This window comes from Puma concolor, chromosome C1, assembly GCF_028749965.1.
Source record: "Puma concolor isolate L17-30 chromosome C1, mPumCon1.1.hap2, whole genome shotgun sequence".
In the NCBI taxonomy this organism is placed as follows: Eukaryota; Metazoa; Chordata; class Mammalia; order Carnivora; family Felidae; genus Puma; species Puma concolor.
This window is the reverse complement of record NC_141674.1, coordinates 132577083-132602956: the sequence shown is the minus strand read 5'-3', so window position 1 is coordinate 132602956 and position 25874 is coordinate 132577083. Positions and strand designations below refer to the sequence as shown.

The 25874-nt window shown below is 33.9% G+C and overlaps 1 protein-coding gene across 4 annotated transcripts in view; it reads left to right on the top strand.

Annotated features, from left to right (window-relative positions):
• LRP1B (LDL receptor related protein 1B) overlaps positions 1–25874 on the top strand; it is a 1907075-nt gene that overhangs the window by 1662831 nt on the left and 218370 nt on the right. For all 4 annotated transcript variants that reach the window (XM_086718488.1, XM_025932005.2, XM_086718489.1 and 1 more), the window contains exons 60-62: positions 6470–6669; positions 22781–22969; positions 23811–23959. In XM_086718488.1, the coding sequence (XP_086574614.1) occupies positions 6470–6669; positions 22781–22969; positions 23811–23959 (538 nt within the window). The remainder of the gene's footprint in view (positions 1–6469; positions 6670–22780; positions 22970–23810; positions 23960–25874) is intronic.

The following is a 25874-nucleotide window of genomic DNA, read 5'->3' as shown; positions in this document are numbered from 1 at the left end:
TTTATCTCAACTGGAATCAGAGAACCTTCCTAGATAAAACTAGTGGAGTAAGAATTAGCCAGTGATGCAGTGCCCTTCAGAGCAGGAGGTATTTCAGGCCAAAAGAATAAGTAAGCTCTCTGGGAAAGCAAAGAGGACTTTAAAGAACTTGTGATTGGAAGAGATTATTGCCAATGTAGGTAATGATAGTGCAAATAAATTTGGAAAGGACACATTTTATGCTCTGTATCTTGCCTTATGTCATTCTTTCTTCATAGAATGCCCTTCTTATTTTCCTCTAGTTGGAATAACTTTCTGTTTTTCCAACAAGAGCAGAAAATATCTGTTCCTATGTGAAACTTTCCCCAGTTCTGGCTAAGAAGACCCCACATATTGAACACATTCCATTATATGACTTTAAAATTTTTTTCAATTTATTTTTTTGAGGTATAATTGACATAAAATATTATATTAATTTCAGGTGTATATATGACTATTATTGGTATAAATATTTATCTCTCCATCTAGATAATGAGTTCTTTTAGCAAAAGGGCCATGGCTTGAGCATTTTTTGTGCCTAATACAGAAGTTGTTAAATTCACTGCAAAAGGAAATAATAAATGGGCAACTGGATGTACACAGCAAATAGGGTTATAGCTACAGGGACATTGTACCTGCATCATTGCCCAAACCAATACATCGGTATGTAAATAACCTGTATGTTTCAAGGACAAGAGTCATAAGGGAACTTTTGTTGTAAGGGAAGGAAAGGTATATCAGGAATGAAAACTCAGTTTCTGATTTCTGTGGGGAAATAAATATTTTATTAAAATAAACAGCCACATAAAACCATCCTTTCCCTACCAATTTTTAAACCTATATTCCTATACTTAGTCAAAATATACAGAAAATGAATATAAAAAAATTTATAATTCAAATAAGAAACAATTGCAGTTGGAAGAATTGTCTCTGAGTATATTCCCTAAATTTTGGGGGGAAAACAGAAAAAACTGAGTAGACTTCTACTTTATTTGTTTTAAAGAAATGTAGTATATTTCATTAAACTATAAAAGACATCCTCAGGAACCACAGAAGTCTGTTGTTATGGTTACAGCTGGCATTGTTGTGTATGTTCACACTTTGTTATAACTTACAGAGTAGATATTATTTGGGGCTGAAGTTTTTCAGATGTGATCTTAGGTAAACATTACCTACTATATGGGTGAGATTTAGAACTCCTCTTTTGGGGTGCCTGGGTGGCGCAGTCAGTTAAGCGTCCGACTTCAGCCAGGTCACGATCTCGCGGTCTGTGAGTTCGAGCCCCGCGTCGGGCTCTGGGCTGATGGCTCAGAGCCTGGAGCCTGTTTCCGATTCTGTGTCTCCCTCTCTCTCTGCCCCTCCCCCGTTCATGCTCTGTCTCTCTCTGTCCCAAAAATAAAAATAAAAAAGAACTCCTCTTTTGATACTTTCACTGAAGTTTTCATTTTTCAGCTTTAATTATTTACAAAAAATTTTGTACTCAGCTAGTTTTTAAGAAGTTGAATTTCAGGTGTTGAAAATACCAGTACACTAGTACAGACTTATTGAAAAACTTGAAAAAAAAAAGGATAGTAATAGGGCTTAAGTATGGAAAAGGAAATGAAATTTAGCCATCAGAAGGTAGCTACCCATAAGAAGAGAAATCCTGTGTCTGTGAAGATGCATTTATACCTGAATACAGTTAAACTATACTTTTCTTCCATGCAATAGAATATATTCTTTTGGTTGATAAGTACTTAAATAAAAAAATCATGTAATAACACAAAATCCAGAAAAATCATGTAATACTATACACACAATCTGGATGCAACAGATAACCTATTAACCAAACACAATAACCTATTAATAACCTATTAAATAAAACCAATATACAGAAAGTGTACACATATATGTGATATATATTACATATCTAGTACAGATGAATAATAATAGTTAATGTTTGCTAAACACTCCATGCTTATCAGTTTTCTAAATTTTTCCCTATAATTATTAGGGAACTAATATTATTATTTTTCTTTTCAACATGTGAGTAAATACAGGCTCACAGAGGCTAATTAAAGTGTCCTGACTCACATAGCTAGTAATATGTGGACCTGAAATTTGAACCCAATTAATCTGTTTCTAGAATTCATTTCCTTAGGACTCTGCATAGTTCTGCTTAGAGAAAAAGCTAGTCTATAAATCTAGAGACCTGAGCCCTTGTTTCAACTGTATCATAGTAGACTATGACAACACACATAATCTTACATGGTCTCAGTTTATCAGTAAAATGAAGGTATTAGGCTACATTATCTTTAAGACCTGTTACAGCATTAAAATCGCCAATTTAGTTATACTTTGTTCCAAAATCTGAAAAAGATAAAGATTATTCTTATCTTAAGATAGCTATGAAAATAAGATTTATGTTTCAAAGAACTATCAGTGAGCACGAGATTTCTTTCATGCTTTCTTCCATCTAAGTAAAATTATTATTCCCTCTTTTGTGCCTCCATAGTAAAATAGTTTTATCATAATATTGTTTTCATTTGTTTTACATCTACCATCATTGTATTCACTGAGAGATTTTTAAACACAAAAATCATATCTGTTTATCTCGGTGTTCTAATTCTAAGAAGTATCTAGTACATAACATTGCCTCAACAAATTATTGTTTCAAAATATATTCTCAATCTACTTAAAAATGGTTCTGGGCTGGGGTGCCTGGGTGGCTCAGTCATTTGAGCCTTTGACTCTTGATCTTGCTCAGGTCATGATCCCAGGGTTGTGTAATTGAGCCCCTCATGGGCTTTGTGCAGAGCGTGGAGCCTGCTTGGGATTCTCCCTCTCCCTCATGCTCTCTCTCTCTCTCTCTTTCTCTCTCTCAGGAAAAAAAAAGGCTCTTGGGTTTATTACAGTTGTTACACCCGCTGACTTATTGAGGTACATTCTCTGATCTGATTAGGAGACCTGAGAATCTACATCATTACTGCCTTGGGGGTTCCTATGTTTACAATATATACATTGTTCAATTATACATGCAATAAAAAAAAAAAAAAAAAGTAATTCTGTAGGACAGAAAAGCTAAAACACAGTTTCCCAAAGTTTGTTTCCTGTTTTCTATTTACTAGGAAAATAAATGCTATCGCCCAAGACTATGTGATAAAGAAAGGGACACTATAGTTCCGAGAGAATCACTATGTCAGATTAAAGCATATTAAAGGCTCTCACGATAAAAAAGATGATGTTTACTTTGTTTAACAAAGCATTTCACAATCTTGTAACCATCTTGAAAAATGTGAAGTAACATTGATCAGGGAATAATTTGTGGATAATAGAAGGGCAAAGCAAATGATGTCTGAATGAGAAGATCTATATGATTGAAGGGGAAGGAGAAGGGCCAGTGATCTCATGGAAACACAGAAGTGAAAATGTGGGACTGTAAATAATCCAATTTGAGCTGAACGGACACATTTTTAAATATATATTTTTAATGTTTATTTATTTTGAGAGAGAGAGAGAGTGCAAGCAAGGGAGAGGCAGAATCTCAAGCAGGCTCCACAGTGTCAGCACAGAGCCCAATACGGGGCTTGAACTCACTAATCATGAGATCATGACCTGAGCTGAAATCAAGAATCAGGTGCTTAACCATCTGAGCCACCCAGATGCCCTAGAACTGACACATTTTTTAATGGTGGGGAGTAACTGGAAGAAGTGTGTTTGTGCCTAAAAAAGGAGAGTTTGAATGGCAAGGACAGGATTTTAGGATGAGAGCTGTTAGAGAGATTTCTGGGACTGATGTAACAGATGTTAGACTCCATGAAATGTGCTCTTCCTATTCTTGGTATCTTGGTTCAAGGTGGTGATAAGACTAGCCAAAAAGAAAAAAAAAATTCAGATTAAAAATAAAAATTTTAAATTGCTATTATATGGAGGTCTGACCATTTGGAATTCATAATTTACTTAATGACTTCAAAAACATTATTATTCACATTCAGTAGTTTGCAATACTTTGTTGATAACATTTGATGGAGCAAACTTTTCTTTTTTTTTCTCTTTTTTTTTTTTTTACTTTTGGGATTTTTTTTAATTATAATGCAAACACATGTAGAGTAAATAGCTAAATAGAAATATGAATACTGCCTCTAATTAAGTCCAAATTGGCATGTTCTTTTTAATGTTACAGAAGTTATTGCAATACTGCTTTAAATTTTTATTTGCTTATATTTAGTCTCAAAAACATCATGGTTGTATAGAAGCCCAAATATATTTGGTCATATCTAACATGGTTGAGAGAAGCTGGCGTATGATATCATCTATTAGGGAAAAAAAAAATTGCTATGTTAGTGTTACCAAGATTCAGAGTCAGTAAGGCAAGGAGGAATGTTCTGATTTCAATGAGATAAACTGTCTTTGCATTTTTACTTCTTTCTGATTCAGTTTCTTCCCCTTTATCTATACTGCCATTATCTCCAGCAAGACAGCAAGGTGTACCTCCATAAATTTACTAGAAAGAAACATATTGTGTGGTTTTCTAGACACAATGTGTTTGCTGACATATGTTTGCTTTATATATAAAAGTATAATAATTCAAGATTTAAATAACTTAAAATAATTCAAGATTTAAGAAGTACACTTAATCCATTTCTGAAAGGCTTGATATCTAGTATTATTTGATGATTTGAGGTTTTCAATTTTGTACAGAACTACATAGATATACATAAGTATTGGCTAGCAATTCCAGTATCATCTTATACAAACTTGACTGTTGTATTTCCAGATTCAAATTTGCTTTTAAATTCTCACTCTCAGAGCTCTCTGTGAATCTCAGCTCTTGAATCTACTTTTCATTTAGTCCTTACCAGATAGATACATATTTCTCATTTTAACTGCCCTGCTTAATTAGGACTCTTAATGATATTTTGGCTAGTAAAGAACTTTTAAGAAATCTTTATAATCCATTATCCCCTGCCTTTATGCAGAACACCCCAAAATGACTGTCAGCACAAAAGTGCCCATATTTCTTACAATTATCATTTATGTTATCCCAGTATCTGATAAATGGTTTTCCCTCAAAACTTTTATTTTGTTATAGTGTGTGGTTAAAATGTCTACACATAACTATCACTGTCAGAATGTATGAGAAAAAGTTTTCTTTAAGAAAAGTTTGATTTTAAAGTAAATATGCCAGTTATAAACCATATAGAATAATTTTCATACCATATTATTTTAATTATACATTCTCCAAATTTGAAGAATTAATTGTTCATCGTTCTACACTTACTAAAAAGAAAAGAATGGGTCTGGGGCAACTAATTGTGTTAGTAAGTTTCAGTTTTAGTGTTGGAATGTGAAAAGGACATTAAAGACCCTCTAACTCATATCTTGAATTATAGAGAGAAGGAACATATTCAAAACGTAAAGTGGCTTTTTACACTATGATAAAAAAATAATGTGTTTAATTAAATAGAAATTCCTCAGTAATTCCTGTCACTTATATAGTATTTACATTTTATGGGATGCAATATTTATGTTTACCTCAATTAGTTTTAGTAGCAATATAATTTTCTTCCTTTTATTTTTTTTATTTTTTAATTTTTTTTTTTCAACGTTTATTTATTTTTGGGACAGAGAGAGACAGAGCATGAACGGGGGAGGGGCAGAGAGAGAGGGAGACACAGAATCGGAAACAGGCTCCAGGCTCTGAGCCATCAGCCCAGAGCCTGACGCGGGGCTCGAACTCACGGACCGCGAGATCGTGACCTGGCTGAAGTCGGACGCTTAACCGACTGCGCCACCCAGGCGCCCCTAATTTTCTTCCTTTTATTGTTTTTTTCCCTACTATCTGAAATACCTTACTCTAGAACTTCCAATAACATAATTGAAATCAATGTTGTCCAACATATGACTATCTAGCACTTGAAATGTGGCTAGTATGACTGAGGAACAATTCAGTCTACTTAATTTTATATGATTTTAATGAATTTAAATGTAAAGAGTCACAATTAGCTAAAGGCTACCACACTGAACAATGCATATTCAGGAAAATATAAAGTACTCCTCCATAAATCATTTTGAATTTTTCACTGGTAATGAGCCAAAAGAAAAAAGTATATATCTAGATAGTGTTATTCCTCCAACATTACAGATGCAGTTTGAAGGCTTACCTCTGTTAGATTTAGAGATCTGTACCTTGTTAACACTTGCAGATATATTATATGTTATGTAATATACATATATGGGTTTGTGTGCTAAAGGAAACACGTTTAAAATTATATGGATATTTCAAAGTGTACTATATGTTTAATAAAAATCATAAGAAAAGCTTGCATTAAGGTATGCTTCTTAGAAGTTACAGTTCTTAGAGATACCAAGAATTAACTAGGGAATAGCTGAGAAAATAAGTGAAATATCATGTGATGTTTTACTCCCTGAGTGTCTGTAAACAATATTGTTATTGATTTTTTTTTCTTAGGTATTTGTATTGGATTGATTGCTGTGAGTATCCTCACATTGGCCGTGTTGGAATGGATGGAACCAATCAGAGTGTTGTCATAGAAACCAAGATTTCCAGACCTATGGCACTAACTATAGATTATGTCAACCGTAGACTCTACTGGGCTGATGAAAATCATATTGAATTTAGCAACATGGATGGATCTCATAGACACACAGGTTGGTCCAGTAACACAAATGACTCAGTATTTTATCAGTACGTACATTATTCATTTAGAAAATATGTACACACTTATGTATTCATTATATATAATTTTTCTCATTAAATTAATTTTGTAACTTAAGATTACATGATCATGTTCCTTTATGACAATATTGGTAAATAATAATTAGATATATTTACTCAGAACTTCTGTAATCATGTATAAAAGTCATTGAGAATATTTTCTCTAATTGTATCTTTCAAAGTAGTTTTTACAGTAAATGAACAATATTTTTCTTAGTTAATATATACATACAATCTTAACGGATTGAGATAGAAGGTTATATGCCTGTAAACATAAGATTATTATTGCAATCTGGTAGGGCTAAGTTTTTTAAAAATACCAAATAAGAGTATAGTTCTCGAAAGACAGTGAAGTAATATCATTTAAAAGTTATCAATTCTACTGCATACATGATCAAATTTATTGTTATCTAATCAACAATGGCCACTAAAATTAAACTGGAAAACAGCCATCAAATTACAGTAACATACAGGAAATTATTTGAATATGAATGAATATAAAATTCTACAGACACTTTACTTTTCTATTTTTTATAACTCTGAGTAGATTAAAAAACTCAATATAAAGATATGAATGAAGCATTTAGATATGAGGAAAGTAACACTGGAATTAGGGATGACGGGGAGGTCTTAAAGAAAAATAGCTGAGGATGAGGGAATTCATAAGAGCAATGGAGAAGGACATGATGACGAAGACAAAGATGACAGGGATGTAACAGAAACCACAAATAATTCCAGTGAACACTCAAAATACTTTAGGGGTTTAAAGATGACACTTTTCCCAGAATGAAGAAGATAATTTTTTATTTATTTTTTATTTATTTTTATCTTTTAATATACATCCAAGTTAGTTAGCATATAGTGCAACAATGATTTCAGGAGTAGATTCCTTAGTGCCCCTTACCCTTTTAGCCCATCCACCCTCCACAACCCCTCCAGCAACCCTCTGTTCTCCATATTTAAGAGTCTCTTATGTTTTGTCCCCCTCCCTGTTCTTTTATTATTTTCGCTTCCCTTCCCTTATGTTCATCTGTTTTTGTCTCTTAAAGTACTCATATGAGTGAAATCATATGATATTTGTCTTTCTCTGACTAATTTCACTTAGCATAATACCCTCTAGTTCCATCCACATAGTTGCAAATGGAAAGATTTCATTCTTTTTGATTGCTGAGTAATACTCCATTGTATATACATACCATATCTTCTTTATCAACCTATCTGCCAATGGACATTTGAGTTATTTCCATACTTTGCCTGTTGTTGATAGTGCTGCTATAAACATTGGGGTGCATGTGCCCCTTAAAAACAGCACACCTGTATCCCTTGGATAAATACCTAGTAGTCCAATTGCTGGGTAATAGGGTAGTTCTACTTTAATTTTTTGAGGAACCTCCATACTGTTTTCCAGAGTGGCTGCACCAGTTTGCATTCCCACCAGCAGTGCAAAAGAGATCCTCTTTCTCTGCATCCTCGCCAACATCTGTTGTTGCCCGAGTTGTTAATGTGAGCCATTCTGACAGGTGTGAAGTGGTATCTCATTGTGGTTTTGATTTGTATTTCCCTGATGACGAGTGATGTGGAGCATTTTTTCATGTGTCAGTTGGCCATCTGGATGTCTTCTTTGGAGAAGTGTCTGTTCATATCCTCTGCCCATTTCTTCACTGGATTATTTGGTTTTTTGGGTGTTGAGTTTGATAAGTTCTTTATAGATTTTGGATACTAACCCTTTATCTGATATGTCGTTTGCAGATATCTTCTCCCATTCTGTCAGTTGCCTTTTAGTTTTGCTGATTGTTTCCTTTGCTGTGCAGAAGCTATTTACTTTGATGAGGTCCCAATAGTTCATTTTTGCTTTTGTTTCCCTTGCCTCCAGAGACATGTTGAGTAGGAAAGTACAGCAGCCAAGGTCAAAGAGGTTTTTGCCTTCTTTCTCCTTGAGGATTTTGATGGTTTCCTGTCTTACATTTAGGTCTTTCATCCATTTTGAGTTTATTTTTGTGTACGGTGTAAGAAAGTGGTCCAGGTTCACTCTTCTGCATGTCGCTGTCCAGTTTTCCAGCACCGCTTGCTGAAGAGACTGTCTTTATTCCATTGGATATTCTTTCCTGTTTTGTCAAAGATTAGTTGCCCATATGTTTGTGGACGCATTCTGGGTTCTCTATGCTGTTCCATTGATCTGAGTGTCTGTTCTTGTGCCAGTACCATACTGTCTTGATGATTGAAGACAGTTTGAAGTCAGGGAAGACAAATGGCTTTTTATTGATGGCTTTTTATTCATCTTTATTGACCTAACATCACCTTTGTTATTAGGTGTTTTTATCTTCAAATAGTAAGAGGGACCTATCTTCACAGAGAGGTCCCAAAGAAAGCCCACACAGTAGCATGGTTTAGCTTATCAGGCTGCTTTCTTCTCTGGCAGTAAGCTTAGAACAACACCCTGGGTGGAGGGAAATGGGAGGAGATGATAAAAGAGGATTACTGATAATCTTATTGCCAGGTGAGACCTTGCAAATGTGTGCCAGTGTGCAGTCCTCAGAAGAATCAAGTCACAGAGTTTAAAAGTAAATGAATAAGTAAACAAATAAAAATAAAGGAGACAAAAGTCACTGAAGTCATACCACTTAATTATTTTGCCTAAGTTCTTCTCAGTTGATGTTTAAACAAATATATTATTCTAACTATCATTGCTGACAGAAAGCTTTTCGAGGTGCTTTTTTAAGGGTAAGAACATTGAGGTATCACAAGTGTAGTTGGATGAGTCACTTATTTAGGTGTTGGCAATCCAATTATAGAGATAAAGAAACTCATCAGGATGCAATTTGAGTGAAGAATTATTTAAAGATGACTTTAGGATTTTAATTACAGCAAAAGTAATGTTGACAAATCAGAATCACACTTAGCATTCAGCAGTTATATCTTCTCCAAAGAATCAATAATGAAATGTTCTGCAACATTCTCAGATGATATAATTGAAAGTTTTATTGTGGTAATCAGTATTTTCCCCATGTAACTAGGAACCCATTTATTTTTAGCATCTATATAAAGCTCTAGGTTGTTGTGAATGTCTTACTTTCTACTAAAAATGTTCACTGTACAATATTATTTAAACAAGTTTTGGTCAGATAAGTGAATATTGAAAACATATATTTCGGCATCAAATATTTGTCTATTTGCATTGGAGACTTCGTGTTTGAACACAAATTGTAGTTAAAAATGTTGTCTGTTAGAAACTATTGATTCCATCCCCGATTCATTATTAAAAATGATGTCAGATATGTGGGTGACTAATGCTTTGAAAACTTAATACAAAATTAAATATGTATAAATGAAGCGTCTTTCAATCATGGTACTCGTGGTGACTTTGGGTAGAAGGACATATATAGCAAGGAGAAATAGCACTATATTTATTAGAGTAAAATATTTGGCTGAAAGATACCCAGGTATGATGTTATCAACATTTTAAAATTTGATTTTGAAAATACTTGGAGGCTCCAGGGGAGAAAAAGAAAGTAAAAGAGTTGATGCCATCAGAAGTATTTTCTCCTGAAGGCTTTCTCAGAAAGACTAATGAAAAATTCATTAAGCATCTTATCAGGCATCTGCCAATAACTGAATGTAAGCCAACAATTACCTAGTAGTTACTAATGAGCTACTCATTGTAGGCAGCCTAAATTATGCTAATTCCACAGTCAGTGGAAAAAGAGGCATTCATTTGTCATGTCTGTGAAGGGGAGTAGCATTTTTATATTTCTCGCACTTTCCTGGTAAAGACATAGAGAATGCTGTGGTTTCTTGATTGTGTATTTGGAGGTGGAAAATGAGACTTTGACATCAATAGTAACTTTCCCATTAGTTTGGTCACTGATCTCTTTTCTTATTCTCTTAACTAGACTAGTGTTATTGTTCTCATTTATTCTTAGAGAGTGGGACCGAAGCTTATTAAGAGTGGGATATGTCAGTCATGACAAAGTAATTTGAGAATATGAAAGATATATGAGAAATTTCAGAATTTTGGCTTCCATTTGATAAGCCAAATCTTAATAATGGAGAAAAATTAAACCCTGAAAGTTTTTTTTCCTCCAAACATATTCTTATTTGACCATTCAGTAATTTCATACATGAAACATTACTTAATTATTACTTATCCAGCCTAAGAAATTCTAAAAATTCAGAATTCTATGCCCTAAACAATAGATCCGATTACCTCCATGGTATATGTGACTTACAATTTGCTTAAGAATTTCCATCTATCTTTCTCTGCTATCTCCTCTACCCCAACCCACCTTCCTACCAGTCTAAACACCACATTGCAAAATTAAATGAACAAATAAACAGTCAATTTGCCAGCTTAGGCACATCTAGATGCAATCTTAGTCTTGTGAACCTCTTCCTAATGCCTCTGTATATCATTTTTCTGGTATTTACTATAATAATTATATATTGATATGGTTTAATAAAATGATGCCATAGGATATTATATATGCTCCTGGATGACTGAGTTTTATTTAAATCAAATTTTCATTAGTTCATTTTTTTTTTTTTTTTTAGTTTTTTGATTTCTTCCCTTTCGATCTTCCCATTCAGTCATTCATGTATTCATTCAACAAATATTGATGGCTCTTTCGATGCCATGCCTTATGCTAGGCTCTCAAGTTACAAAGATGAATAAATTTGTGGTTTTAAAGCACTTGTAATAATGGAAAATGCTGATATGCAAGTAAAAACATAAATTAGATTGGGGTTAGAGGAATATGCAAAATATTTTGAAAATGCATGGAGTAGTAAGAAAGCTATTGCTGAAGTAAGGGAATCTTTGAGAAATGTGAGATATTGGTACAAGTTCTCCATATGGTGAAATGTATAAAGGATTCTTCACACAGAGGGAACAGCATGTGCAAAGATGTAATAGAGTCTTGAAGCAGCATGGGGTTTATACAATTTGGCCATGACTAGAAGTTATATAAGAGGGAGATAATGTCACTAGATGAACATGGGCAAATTTAGGCCAGATTGTGACAGACCTTGTATGCTAAATAATTTGGAATTTATTCTCTAGGTCATAGGGAGCCATTGATGGTGTTTAGCTGAAAGAGTGCTGTCATTAAACTTGACAACAGTATAGAAAATGAAAGACCCTAGAAAAGCAACCAATTTAGAGGCTGTTAAAATATTTTAGGAGAAAATATTTGAAGTGATTATAGCTGTGGGAATGGGAATAAAGTATTACATTCAAAAGTTAATTGGATAAAAACATAGGAGAGAGATGCATCTGTAAGCCTAAAATAGCAGAAATATTGGTGGTCGAGGTGCAAATATTAAGTGAATATTTTATATTATGCACTTATCTAGGGAAAAAGAACTTGTAATTTTGACGACATTAGTATCACATATATTTGTCCATTTTATGAGGAATTTAATAAGTACCAAATTAGGCATAACTTAGAGATTCTTCTTGAAAAGCTCTGCTTTGATGAGAGGTACATTAACTTTAACAAAAGGGTCAGCATAAGACGAATTCTAAGGATATGATTAAACAACCTCTAATGTAATGTATCTTTCCCTAAAAAGCATTTCAGAACACCTGATAATTTATCTGGAAGAAAGATTGAAATTGAATGATTCTTTCTCTTCTTACTTTCACTTGAGATATAAAATACATCTAGTTAAAGATTAGACAATTTTAGAATATTCTTGTATGGAAATGCTTAGTGTTTAAATGTATGTGTCTTTATATAAAAATAAAATATTCTAAATATATACATAATAATATTCTTGTAGGTATATATGTTTGGGACTGATTCCTACCAGTCTCAAAGTGCAACAATCCTCAGAGAATTTTAGGCTTTGATTTTGGATAAGAAGTAATAAACCTTTAGGGACCAGGGTGACTTAGTCTGTTAAGCATCTGACTTCTGCTCAGGTCATGATCTCTCGGTTCGTGAGTTCAAGCCCCGTATCAGGCTCTGTGCTGACAGCTCAGAGCCTAAAGCCTGCTTCTGATTCTGTGTCTCCCTCTCTCTCTGCCCCTCCCCTGCTCATGCTCTGTCTCTCTTTGTCTCTCAAAAATAAATAAAGGTACTAGTTCATTTGGGATAGTAAAGAGAACAAAAATGTTGCTTAAAAATGTACACCCTGCTTTAGTGGGACATTTTGATGTTACAGTTTGTTATTTCCAAACTAACTGTATCTCCTGCCTATAGAAAAACATCTAGATCTTATTTCAAAATTTGTGCTGCAAATTTCTGAAATGAGACCAAAGTAAAGACCTTTTGTCATTGATTTCATGCACTTTAAAAAGTAACAGCCTTCTCTGAATGAACTATCTATGAAATAGGTTATATAATATCTCCTGAGAAAAAATTTTTTCGATAACTTTGCATAGCTACCCCAACTCAGAGATTTCGTTTTCCATTTAAGGAAAGAAAATTAAATTCCACAAAATTCTAGTCTTTAGAACAAAATTTCATTCTGACTGCTTGTATCAAACTACATGACATCAGATTTCATTTTCCTCCTATTCTGTTACAGGTGCCATTGAAGTTGAGATACCTTAGAGAGGTAGCTATTTTCTTGACAAAAAGGCTGAAAATAGTTTGTGATTAGTATTAACAATAGGGTGAGCTAAGAAAAATATATGTTTGACCGTGACTTTTTCAATTTATTTATTCAAATAAATAAATAAAATTAATTTTTTCTAGTAAATATTTATCAGAATATACTTCTTTGTATCCCAGAATGATTTAACTTGTGTAAATTCAGTTGGTCACATACATATTTTATCCAGCATACTGGAAAAATGCATACTCATAACTGCTAATTTCTCTGAAAAGGAATCGTTGGTTATGATTCCAAACTACAGTTTATCACTGAACTGTCTTTTAGTCTGTAGACAGATTGTTGAAAATTTCATGCAATTATGTTGACTATGGCTCCTCATTTATTTCTATATTCCTTGACCTGAAGAACCTTACATTGAAGTGTCAATATTGTAGTCCACCTCAATTGTTTGTTTATTGTTCTGAGAATCCAGTTTGTGTTATGAGGGGGCAGTTCTGTGTTTGGATTTAAAAATCCAAATCATAATCCATGCAGTGATCATCTAATTAATGTTGGAAAAGGAATCCAAGTCTCAGCATGCTGCTGGTGAAATAGCATAAATATATATACAAAGGGTTTTGTTCTAAGAAGTCACTTTGAAAACACTGAAAAAAACAATGGGAGCATGTTGTGCTTATGTATTTTGAAACTCAGTAGCTCTTGCATTTGGGTCTGTAGAATATTTAAATACACACTGAAACCAAAAAAGGAAGGGAATCTAATAAACACCACTCTCCAAATTTACAATATTCTAGAGTGTTTCTTTCTTGGTAGGATATTTCATTTTAGCACTTTTGGAAAAAAAATCTCTATCATTCACAGTCCATTGCAAACAGTAGACTTCACAGGCTATTTTATGCCAATGGTGTTGATGTGCTGCTGTTTACAATACAATAAAAGTTAATGGAAGGGAGCAAAATACAATTCAGTTACTATAGAAATGTTCCTGAAACAGTAAAATAAATTGAAATTAACTGCCATTTCTAAAAAGTCTTAGAATTTCAGTGTCAATCATGTCTTTCAGTTTTGTTCCTTGAATAGCACGTTACCTTACATTGTGTATATGTTTAAATAGATTATTATTTTGCAAATGCCACATATATTCCATATACTTTTTGAAATGGGAAATTTTAAGTATTACCCTAGTATGAATTTTCAACCACTTTCAAAAATCTTATCCATCTTAAATAAGAGGCAGTGGGGTATGGGGATCAGTAGGTCTGGCTTTGTTCCAGGTTACTCTCTAAACAGGTTGCTTTGCCACAGTATGGTTCAATGTTTTTATCTGTAGAATGGGTTTTTTTTATTTAATAAATCACTTTCTAACATTTCTTAAAGGAAGTTAGCTGAGGTTGGAACTGGGAGAGAAGACTGTTTTATCAATTACTTCACCTACCCCTACTTATTCTTAGGACTACCTAGAGCACATTTTAAAATGCTTGTAATATGTTACATTATTCTCTGTTTTTTATTCTGGAACCATATTTGTAATTGTAAGAATTTGCAAAACCCAGATAGTAAACTCATGTAAATGGCTCTATTGATAACTGTCCCATAGGTAAAGTCCTTTTTTTAAGCTTCACAAACACAGTCCTAGTGCATGTGTGGGGGCTATCATAACTCCTATATTTAGTTCTGATAATCGCCTCTGAAAACACATTGCCAAATGTCTATGAAGATTTGTATCACCAGCAGAAAAATTCAGAACCTTTCAAAGCAACAGTACTATATGTTTACCAAGTGCACAAAGCAATGTTGCTTTGTTTAGAGACTGGAAAGCAGTGTCCTGGTCAAGAGATGATATTTATAGGCAGAGTCTAGTTTTCAAAATAAATGTACTACAATTTGCATTGTCTGCGCTATAAATGCTCACATTCATTAACAGAAATACTCTTTTTAGGTATTAAATATTGAAATGGCCATATTTGACCTTCTATTATGAATAACTTAAAAATATGTAGATGAGAGCGGGTGCCTGGGTGGCTCAGTTGTTTAAGTACCTGACTTTGACCCAGGTCGTGATCTCACAGTTTGTGAGTTTGAGTACCAAATCCAGTGAGTTCGAGTTCCACTTCGGGTGAACGTGAGTTCCTCTTTGGTTAAAACACAAGCCCCGGGGGAGCCCCACTTTCTCTCTCTCACTCTCATTCTCTCTTTCTCTGCCTCTCACCCACTTACGCCCCCCCACCTCAAAAAATATAGATGAGAGATGAGAGAGAGGAAGTTGTTGTTTTATTAAACCACATATTCTTAATCTATATGGAGAATGTGTATTATTTGAAGTGGATGCCTTTAGCCTCTAATGGCTTTAAGGATGCCTTTAGCCTCTTACTAATGGCTTTAAAGAAGAGCTCTAAATACAGCACTAATTTCTATATTCTCCATCTATATTACATTCATTTCAATAAGTATACATTTAAGTGTCCCAGTATACACCAATTCATTAAGGAAGGACATATAACTATTGTTTGGATATTTGATCAGTGTTTAAAAGATGTCCTCATATTATAGAGTCTCAGGTAGTAGCAGCTGAGATCTGGTATGCACTATGGCATATGCCGAATAGAAGAAATTTATTTTTTATTCCCTTCAAGGTTTCACTGATGGATAAACTTTTGGAAAAATTGTGTTCGTATTGGAAAAAGTAAATTTTGAAATTCTATCATAATATTTGGAAATGTTGGCTATCCTTAGTGTTCTTGCCATTTCTTAATGCCTTTATTCATTTCAAACAATGGACTTTGGACCCATTTGCCTGAAATTTTATTTATAATACTGTTACCATTAAGTAGGGTTGTGTTAAAGAATAGGCAGGAAAAGTGTTCATGGAGGCAAATATCAAATGGAACATTTCGTACCCTATTGTAGATAGTTCTGAGGAAGTACTTATAAGAAAAAGAGGATTCTGCAATCAATAACACTGAAGGGGATGCATAATTACTGACAAAGAACAAATGTCTTTGGCCCTAAGGTTATATAAAGCACTTTCTTTTTGATGGGGTGTTGGTAACTACAGCTACTGGCTCAGCAGTCATGCTCTGGAAATTAGTAGACTGTGGCCATTTTGCCACCCACCCAGTCTTCTCTGTCACTTCTCATAAACTAAAATCCATTATCCACCCACTTACTGACCACTGTCATGGATCTCCCACTTTCTTTGGCACATTAAACTACTTTCTTTCATCATCTAATTTTATTGTGTGTTTTCCAGCGTACATTTTCTTTAGCCTTACTTTAATCTCACCTCATTTTTTCAATGCTAAATGTTTCTCTCTTTTTCATTTCATCCTTTTGTTTTTGTTTGTTTGTTTGTTTGTTTGTTTTCATGCTCTCTTCCATTAATTTATGCCCTAGCTTCTCTACGTAGCTTGTTGTACATTATTTTTCTGGAATGGTGTGAGGGAAAATTGTTAGTATCAAGGTCTCTCAGAATAGAGGATTAGTGAGCATCCTGATCCTCTTTTCTGAAGACAGATGGTGTTTTCATCAAGCTCAATAGTTTGTACCGTACTGCCTAGGCAATGAGTGTCATTGATTGTTTTTGATCTGGGAAGAGATATAAGAGATAAAAAATATGTGTGTACATTTCGGATGCCAGGGTGGCTCAGTCTGTTAAGCAACTGACCCTCGACTTCAACTCAGGTCATGATCCCAGAGTCTTGGAATTGAGCCTTTCACTGGGCTCTGCACTGACAACATGGAACCAGCTCGGGATTCTCTCTCTCCCTCTCTCTCTAACCCTCCCCTGTTCATGCTTGCCCTCTCTGTCTCTCTCTCAAGATAAATAAACTTAAAATGTAAATATATTTCATATATATATATATATATATATATATATATATATATATATATATGAAATACTACCTGGAGGGAGTTCTAGTTGGCCTACCTTTACTTCTTTGCCATGTTCCAAGTTCTAGAATGCAGACCTCTGTGGACTGAATCACCAAGGTTCTACATCTTCTGCCTTCAGGTTGAAATGAATCCATGGGAAACATTGACAGGAGATTAGAATGTGGATGGAGGAAGATGTTGGAATATTTATTTATTTCCTTTCCCTCTTGCTTACCCACAGTGGTTTGGCAGTGGCTGAGTTCCTCCACTAAATGACCACTGTTCTTATTGCATGGCTCTTTTCCACTAGCCATAGCTTTCACCAGGTTCTGGTAACAGACCTAAGCAAAAAAAAAAAAAAAAAAATCCATCATCAGTACCTGACCATACCCATACTTCTGTAAATAATTCATTTATTCTTTTCATTTATCATTTAAAATTTATTTTCTATATGCAATAAGAAATCTGGCTGCTCTAAAAGAGATAGGAAAAGGTTAAAAACAATAAAAAAGTTGGAATAATTTTGCAGTATTTCAGGAACTTGAGCCTTAGGATAATATCATCAAGAATCAGACAGTAGAAGTCTTAAAATACATTAAAAAAGAAAAAATGACAGAATTTCATATTTTATCTAATATAATTGTTAACTTTAAAATTTTAAGAGATTAAATTTCTAAACCTAGTTGGTCATACACTGACAACTATTAGGGCATTTTCTTCCCAACAATGCATAAATTCTTTATACTCAAAGGAAAAAAAAATAGTAATGCTCAAGTTAGTCTGTAATTTTGATGGTTAGTGGTTGCATTCTATGAACCCTGTTTTACTATAAAAAATATTGCTAAGGTTTTTTTAGTAATTTTTTAATGTTTATATAAGAAAAAGAGAGAGAGCGTATCTCTGGTGAAATTTCTATTTTAACCCATTGGGCAAAGTAGTGCTTAATCTGCCATTATCCCAATATTATATTCTACCTATAGCACCAACTATGACATTTTAACTCTACAAAAGATGGACACTGTGTAATTTGTGCATTTTGTTCTTAAGTATTTAAACTAGATAAGTTGAAATACAAAATTAGAAAGATGTTTTCTAGGAATACACTTGTTTAGCATGATGAATGCTATCGCAAAAAAAATGAATAATCAAGAGTATTGTAATAGAATAACTCTAACTGTGAGGCATTGGTTAAGCCAAAAGCATATTCTGGATTTCCACCTTTTCTATTTGCCATAATTACTAGGAACATTAATAGGATAGCATCCAACCTGACTAAAAAGGAAAAACTCCAGGGGTGCCTGGGTGGCTCAGTCAGTTAAGCATCTGATTTCAGCTCAGGTCATGATCTCATAATTTGTGAGTCTGAGCCCCACATCAGGCTGTGCACTCACAGCGTGGAGCCTGCTTGGGATTCTCTCTCTCTCTCTCTCTCTCTCTCTCTCTCTCTCTCTCTGCCCTTCCCCAACTTGAGCTTTCTCTCTCACTCAAAATAAATAAATAAACTTAAAAAAAAAAAGGAAAAACTCCATAAAGAGTATTCTTTGATTTATTTTTTTGCAAAACACCAACTTCTTTATTCTGATAGATATAGTCTATAAGATAAAAATTAGGAGCCTAGTACTTGAGTGAAATGATGGAAATAGTACAATAAATAAGGCTCTTATCCGGAATAGAGACTTAACTACAGAAAGCAGCTTTAAAATAGGCTTTAAGGATATAATAAATACCTGTTAAACTGCAGCCCACACAATAGTTCTATTTTTTCTGTCCTTTTTTTAATATATCTACTGAATACCTATAAACGAAAACTTCCTAAGTTTATTTTTCACATTTGTGTTTTAATTAAGCAAGTGCAGTCTTCTATATGACAATTGGTCACATTATTTTTCTCTTAAAAAGGATAGCCTTTATTGTTTTTAGCAAACATTGACTACTTTTTCCATAAACACAACCACATCTCAGTGAATTTGTTAAATGTTTCTTTCATGCCATCACATTCCATGTTTATATTTATATGGACTTATTATTATGAACTTATTATGAATTATATATGAACATATAGTTCTATATGTAATAAATGTATTACAAATGTGCATGCATGTATTTTATAAATGCATGTATACATATATGCATACATATTTACAAAGCAAAAAATAAGTAAACAAATAAAGAGACAACCAAAAATAAGCAATTTTATTTTACTCATTCTAAATCAGAAAAGTTTCTTATACCAAAATATATGATGATTTGGCTTGGAACATCTCTTTTAATCTCAGTGCGGCCTAAATTCAACATCTGTTGATGGAAAAACAAACATGGCATGCATTTATTTATACTTATCATTTAGCAGTTAATATATGGCAATTTTTTTTCACAGAAGCTTAAGCAAATAGTCAAGTAACTTGTTGTAGAGATTTAAGTCCTAAAGAAGAAATAAAGCATACTGCCAACTTGTGAGCTGAACTCCTAGAAAGGCAATATAAAAATATTTTGTTTGTTTATTTTGCTTTATTTTGTTTTGCTTGATTTTCATGGGCATTGTTTGTGGCTATTAAGTGAACTTTTCACCGTCTCTTAGAGAATAGATTGTTGGAGCTACTATAGTATTAGATGTATGGGAATGGATTTCATCTCGTTAACTCAAGTTGGTGTTTTTACTTTGTTTTCTCAAGAATAAATATTCTGGTGGTTGTATGTGATGCTGTTAGGGAAATAAACATGTTTGCCAAATGAGCAGTCCTGGAGCGGGCTTATAAAGCCACTAGAGTGACATTCCTATTCTTTACGCCAATATCAAATAAGGGATTAAATCAAACAGATGGTCACTGTGGGCAAATGGGCTAATTTTCTTCACTTTGACCTTTTCTATATTCTCTGTACATTCAGCTGTGTGCCATCCTTCTTCTGAAATAAGAGTTCACCTTTCTGATCTCCATAAATTTATATTGATTATCTGATAACAGAGATTTTTCTGGTGAGTAATCACTATAAGATTAGGGATAGTAAACTTGTCCAGTACTTAATTTTGCCCATGTCTGAAAATCACAGAAAAAGAATCACTTAATTTCAATCAAGTAATTAAGTAAACTGACTTTCATATGGAGCTTATGAAATTAGTCATTGCTTTGTATACTTCTAGTAGCTTACTAAGGCTGCTATAACAAAATACACAAGCTGGGAGTCTTAAACAACAGCAGTTTAGTTTTTCACAGTTCTGGAGGCTGGAAGTCCAAGACCAGGGTGGTGGCAGACTTGATTTGTTCTGAGGCCTCTTTTCTTGGCTTATAGATAGTCATCTTCTTCCTGTGTCTTCACATAACCTTTTCTCTGTATGTGTACTCCCCTGGTGTCTGTTTCTCTCTTATAAGGACACTGGTCACATTGGATTAGGACCCCACTCTTTTCTGCCTCCAGATACAGTCATCCTGGGGGGAGGAGGAAACAGTTCAGTCTATAACAACACTTTATCCTACTAGGCTGGCTTTCTTGAAAACAGTGCTAATAGGTAAATTGGCAAAGAACTCAACAGCCAGAGTCTGATTTAGATTCCCATTTACTTGTTTTTAATCCCCCTCTTTGGTCAAATTACTTAAATTTTCTAGATCTTAGCTTTCCCATCTGCAAAGTGAGATCTATCTACTATACAATAAAATTATGAATATTAAATAAGATATATAAAGTAGATATCGTATCACAGGGTTTCTCAACCTCAGAACTATTAATATTTGAGTGTGATCATTTTTTGTTTTGGGGCCAGAATTGCCTCCCCCTCCCACTGAGAACCACACTGGCCAACTTCCTGGTATCAAAGTGCTTAACAAATGTCAGCCATAGTTACTTACTGAATAGTTACAAAAAACTACGCAACATTGGAGATGTTCATAGTTAAATTCTTACAATGACTCTACTTTTTATATATACATTAAATCTCTGGTGGACAGAGATTCTTTTAAAATGATGATTAATTTTTTGAGCCTGTATTTAATGATGAGATTATTTACTTTGCATCTAAGGAAATGTGAGTTGATCTTTCTGGGGGTTTCAACTTACTCTGCCAATTTTCATTTTATTTTGAAAATTTCCAAACATACATATATGTTGAGAGATTGTTATAATCACCCATCACCAAGATTAACCTGGTTTTTAACATTTTGCCACATTTGTTTTATCTTTCTGGAATGAATTTGTACACCTAAAGAGGGAAAATGGGAATAGTTTGTGTAATTAACTCAGATATAACTCATTCTGGTAAAGTGTCCTTTTCATCTTTCTATCCAATTCCACATATCATTGCAGCGATAGACTCCATGTCTGTAGGAATACACAGATCATTCAATTTGAGTACTTGCATCAAAAGTGTACACATATGGATTTTGCTTGAGTTTTACTTCCTTCATAGGTATAGTATCTATTCTGAGATGGAGTTCTGGTTAGACCCTACAGTGATAGTCATCAGTGGTTTAACGTGTAATCTATTTGGAGGAGTCTCATCTTATTGCTTTTATTTCTATTTTCTCTGAGTGATAGTGAATTCTCTGACCACATTTGGCCCAGTTGAACAAAACTAACCAATTGTGCTTGAAATTTTGATAGTTTTTCAGTTACTACTCAGGAATATGCCAAACATTAATTCTCAGTCATGAAAATCTGTTATAAAAAGGTACTTATTACTGGGCTTACAGTACCTTTTTTCATTAATGAGCAGTTTCTCAGAATTTCTAATAGATCTGAAAATAAATATGGAGAAATATTGGAATGCTTGTGCAAATTAAGGAATTTCCATTTTTTTATTTATAGCTTTTGAAAATTTTTTGAAGAAAATTCTTTCATATTTTAAAGTTACTTAATCTTAAATCACCAAACAAATTTATTATATCTCATGTACCTTTTAGGACCCTGGAATCTCTTGAATGAAAAATTCACATTTGTGATGCTCAATCTACTCTTCACATTTAAACCTAGTCCTATAATGAAAGTATAATTAGGAAATAATTTTAACCTGCAACTAAACAGTTTTATGACTGTTAAACCTGCCTAATACATTGTGGTCTGTCACACTTATTTTCCTTCATCCCTATGCCAGCTCATCTTGCATGTAGAAATATTCATAAAATCTCAGTGACTAAAAATAGTTTATAGTAGTCTTATAGTCACTTTATCTCCAAGGAGGTAAACATCTCATCCTGGATATATAATTTAATCAATTTGAAAGTGGGAGAAAACAGTACAACGACCTGTAGATTTAAGGATTTAAGTTGGGAAAAACTGGATGGATGGATATATATATATATATATATATATATATATATATATATATATGTATATATATTGAATGGTATTTCTTTCTGTTGAAGCCTCCATTATTTGTGAGCAGGATTGCATTCATTTCTTCCTAGTGGTCGAATCAGGCTAACTCTGAGCAAAGCAAACTCCTGTGCCAGATCCTGCATTCTCTTAACCGGTAATAAAGAACCTTGCTGGCCTGACAGGTTGTCACAGCAATTATTCACATGAAGTTCTGTAGCAGTTGTATCTGTCAGCCCATGTAGTATTGAATATTTTAACTGGCAGTCTTCCAAGACTGAACATTAATCTTACCATCTCCTATTACAGTCCCTAATCAAGATATTCCAGGGGTGATTGCACTAACATTGTTTGAAGACTACATCTACTGGACTGATGGGAAAACCAAGTCACTCAGCCGTGCCCATAAAACCTCTGGAGCAGACAGACTCTCACTGATTAACTCATGGCATGCCATCACAGATATCCAGGTGTATCATTCTTATAGACAACCTGATGGTAATTATTCTTTCCATGATTTCCATAAGCGCATCAACATCTTTTAGTAACATTCTATTTTTGTTTCCTCCATGGTTAAGTGTAAATTTATTTTTGAGAATGAGTACCAGATTTCATTATGTAGCATAATTGTATAGGATGAATTCAGTTGATATCAAATATGTCTATTAAGGAATATGATTAGAAACTCAATAATAGTACAGAGAATTATTAATTTTTTGAAACATTAAGTTGAAGTGACAATAATACATGTAGTTGGAGAAATAAAGAATGCATTCTTGAAATGATTTATTTACAAAATAGTCATAGGATCCTTACTTTCTGGAATGCTGGGTAAAAGGAATTATATTTAAGTATCTATGGGGCTCTAAAAATGAGGAATATATCAAATTTGCTTCAACATATGTCTAGTAGGAATTCTATCAGGCCTTATGGAATAAATATTTGATTATTTTGCTTAAAACACTATTTGGCTTAGAAAATAAGGCCACTACACTATTAGTTGTAGCTCATTGTTCCATTGTTTTATTTTACATTTATATTTCGAAACATATGTTTGTCTTCATCCAAAATGCTTTTAGTCTGTATTTTTCTGATGGACAAGTTTTTTCTACTAAAATGCTTGTTTTTGTGAAATGTATCCTTAAATTTTTTTAATGGCAAAATTAATGCCATTGGACAATGAGTAAAATTTATCATAAAATACAATTATATTTATGACCTTGATGAATTCTTGATTATAAAATTCTACAACTTATGAAGTTTAAATGTCCTATCTCTGATCCCATGCTATATTATTGGTCTTGATTATTCTGTTTTGTTGTTTTTTTCTCATCTATAGTCTCTAAACATCTCTGCATGATTAATAATGGCGGTTGCAGTCATCTGTGCCTCTTAGCCCCCGGAAAGACTCACACCTGTGCATGTCCCACCAACTTCTATCTTGCAGCTGACAACAGGACTTGCTTATCCAACTGCACAGCCAGTCAGGTCAGTAGAGGTCTAGAAATCATTTCATGGGGTGTATTATCGAGCTGTTAGAAAGATTTTGCCTGAACTTTGTTTATTGGCTTAAACCATTTTGAAATGTCATTTTTTCGTTGTTGTTTAGCATAACATTTTATACATCATATAGAGGGGTCACAGAGTAAGGGAAAAGCAATCAGTGTATATCATTAGAATGAGACCTTAGGAAATAGATGAAAAAGAGAAACAAAATCAAACCTGAAAACCATTTTTACACAGCTCTGCACAGAACAGTGGTTCAGATCATGAGTGGCCATAACAGAACCATCAGAAGAGATCTGACATATTTGATGAAGGCAAGGTGGTTGAAGCATAGCTATATGCAGCTTAAACAAAGAAAAAATTCTCCCTAGATAATCTGCTCTATCACCATCTCTGCTCCTCTCCCATTCCTCAGAGCAAGTGATGTGGAAAAGATGAATTAGACAAAAAGTAGGTTTCTAGATATTTTTATTGAAATATGATCTAAATAAATAAATATGATCTAAATAATTTCATTCTAAAACCTCTTTTTTCTTCAGCATGTAATTGTTTTCAGTAAAGGCATTAAAATTTCTACTCGATGGTAGTTGCATGAACTTAACATTATTACTTTCAAATTTTAGGTAACAGTCATATGACATTATAAGATTTAATTTTGTTATATTTGAGTCATTCTGTTATTTAAGATAAAATTGTCAAAGAGGGGCGCCTGGGTGGCGCAGTCGGTTAAGCGCCCGGCTTCAGCCAGGTCACGATCTCGCGGACCGTGAGTTCGAGCCCCGCGTCAGGCTCTGGGCTGATGGCTCGGAGCCTGGAGCCTGTTTCCGATTCTGTGTCTCCCTCTCTCTCTGCCCCCGTTCATGCTCTGTCTCTCTCTGTCCCAAAAATAAATAAAAACGTTGAAAAAAATTAAAAAAAAAATTGTCAAAGAAACTATGATTTTTTTAAAATTACTAAATTTGTTCTTGTAATTCTGTGTCTTGAATTTGCTAGTTTTCTAATTCTAGCAGTTAATTCATGGCACAACACTGAATTTCTCTCAGGATGTGCTTATTTTCAGAATGGAGAAGCTAATACGAGTTCACCCAGCTTCTCAAGTTATCACTATGAGTATCACCATTAAAAAATGGTATAAATGCAGAAGACCAGACCACTTTGAGGAAGGCAGTATGTGTGGAGGTTAAGGCACATACACTGAAGCCAGATTCACTGTGACTGTAACCCTGACTCTGCTTAAATTGGCTGAATTTATCCTGGGTTTGTTATTTAGACTGTTGATGCCTCAGTTTTCTCATATTTTAAATGGAAATGTAATATATCCAGGCCACTATTTTGGCGATTCAATGGAAAAAGTCTTGGTACACAGTAAGTGCTGTTATTGCCCTTGCCCTGTAGTGAGTGCAACCAAAATGTATTTAAGGGGATTTGTGCAAGTAGTGTCAGCTGCCATCAGGAGGTTCTGATGTGTAATTGGAAGCACAGGTCACAGTTTCTTCTTTCTTTACAAAGTGTGTTCTAATTATAGTCCCCTGTTTGTGTAACTAAAATACATTATCTTTAGAGAACTAGATATTTAAGCCACAGTGAGACATGAAATAAGCAACTTAATTATTCCTAGAGAGAAAATTTAAGGGAGAAATCACAGGTTTTTAAATATTTTTTTTCATGTTTATTTATTTTTGAGAGAGAGAGGCAGAGAGAGAAAGGGAGACAGAGAACCTGAAGCAGGCTCCAGGCTCTGAGCAGTCAGCACAGAGCCAGACGTGGGACTCAAACTCAGGAACTGTGACATAATGATGTGAGCCAAAGTCGATGCTTAACTGACTGAGCCAACCTGGCACCCGGTTTTTAAATATTTTTAAATATAACTCCTGTTAGTGCTGTTTAGTTTAGAAAA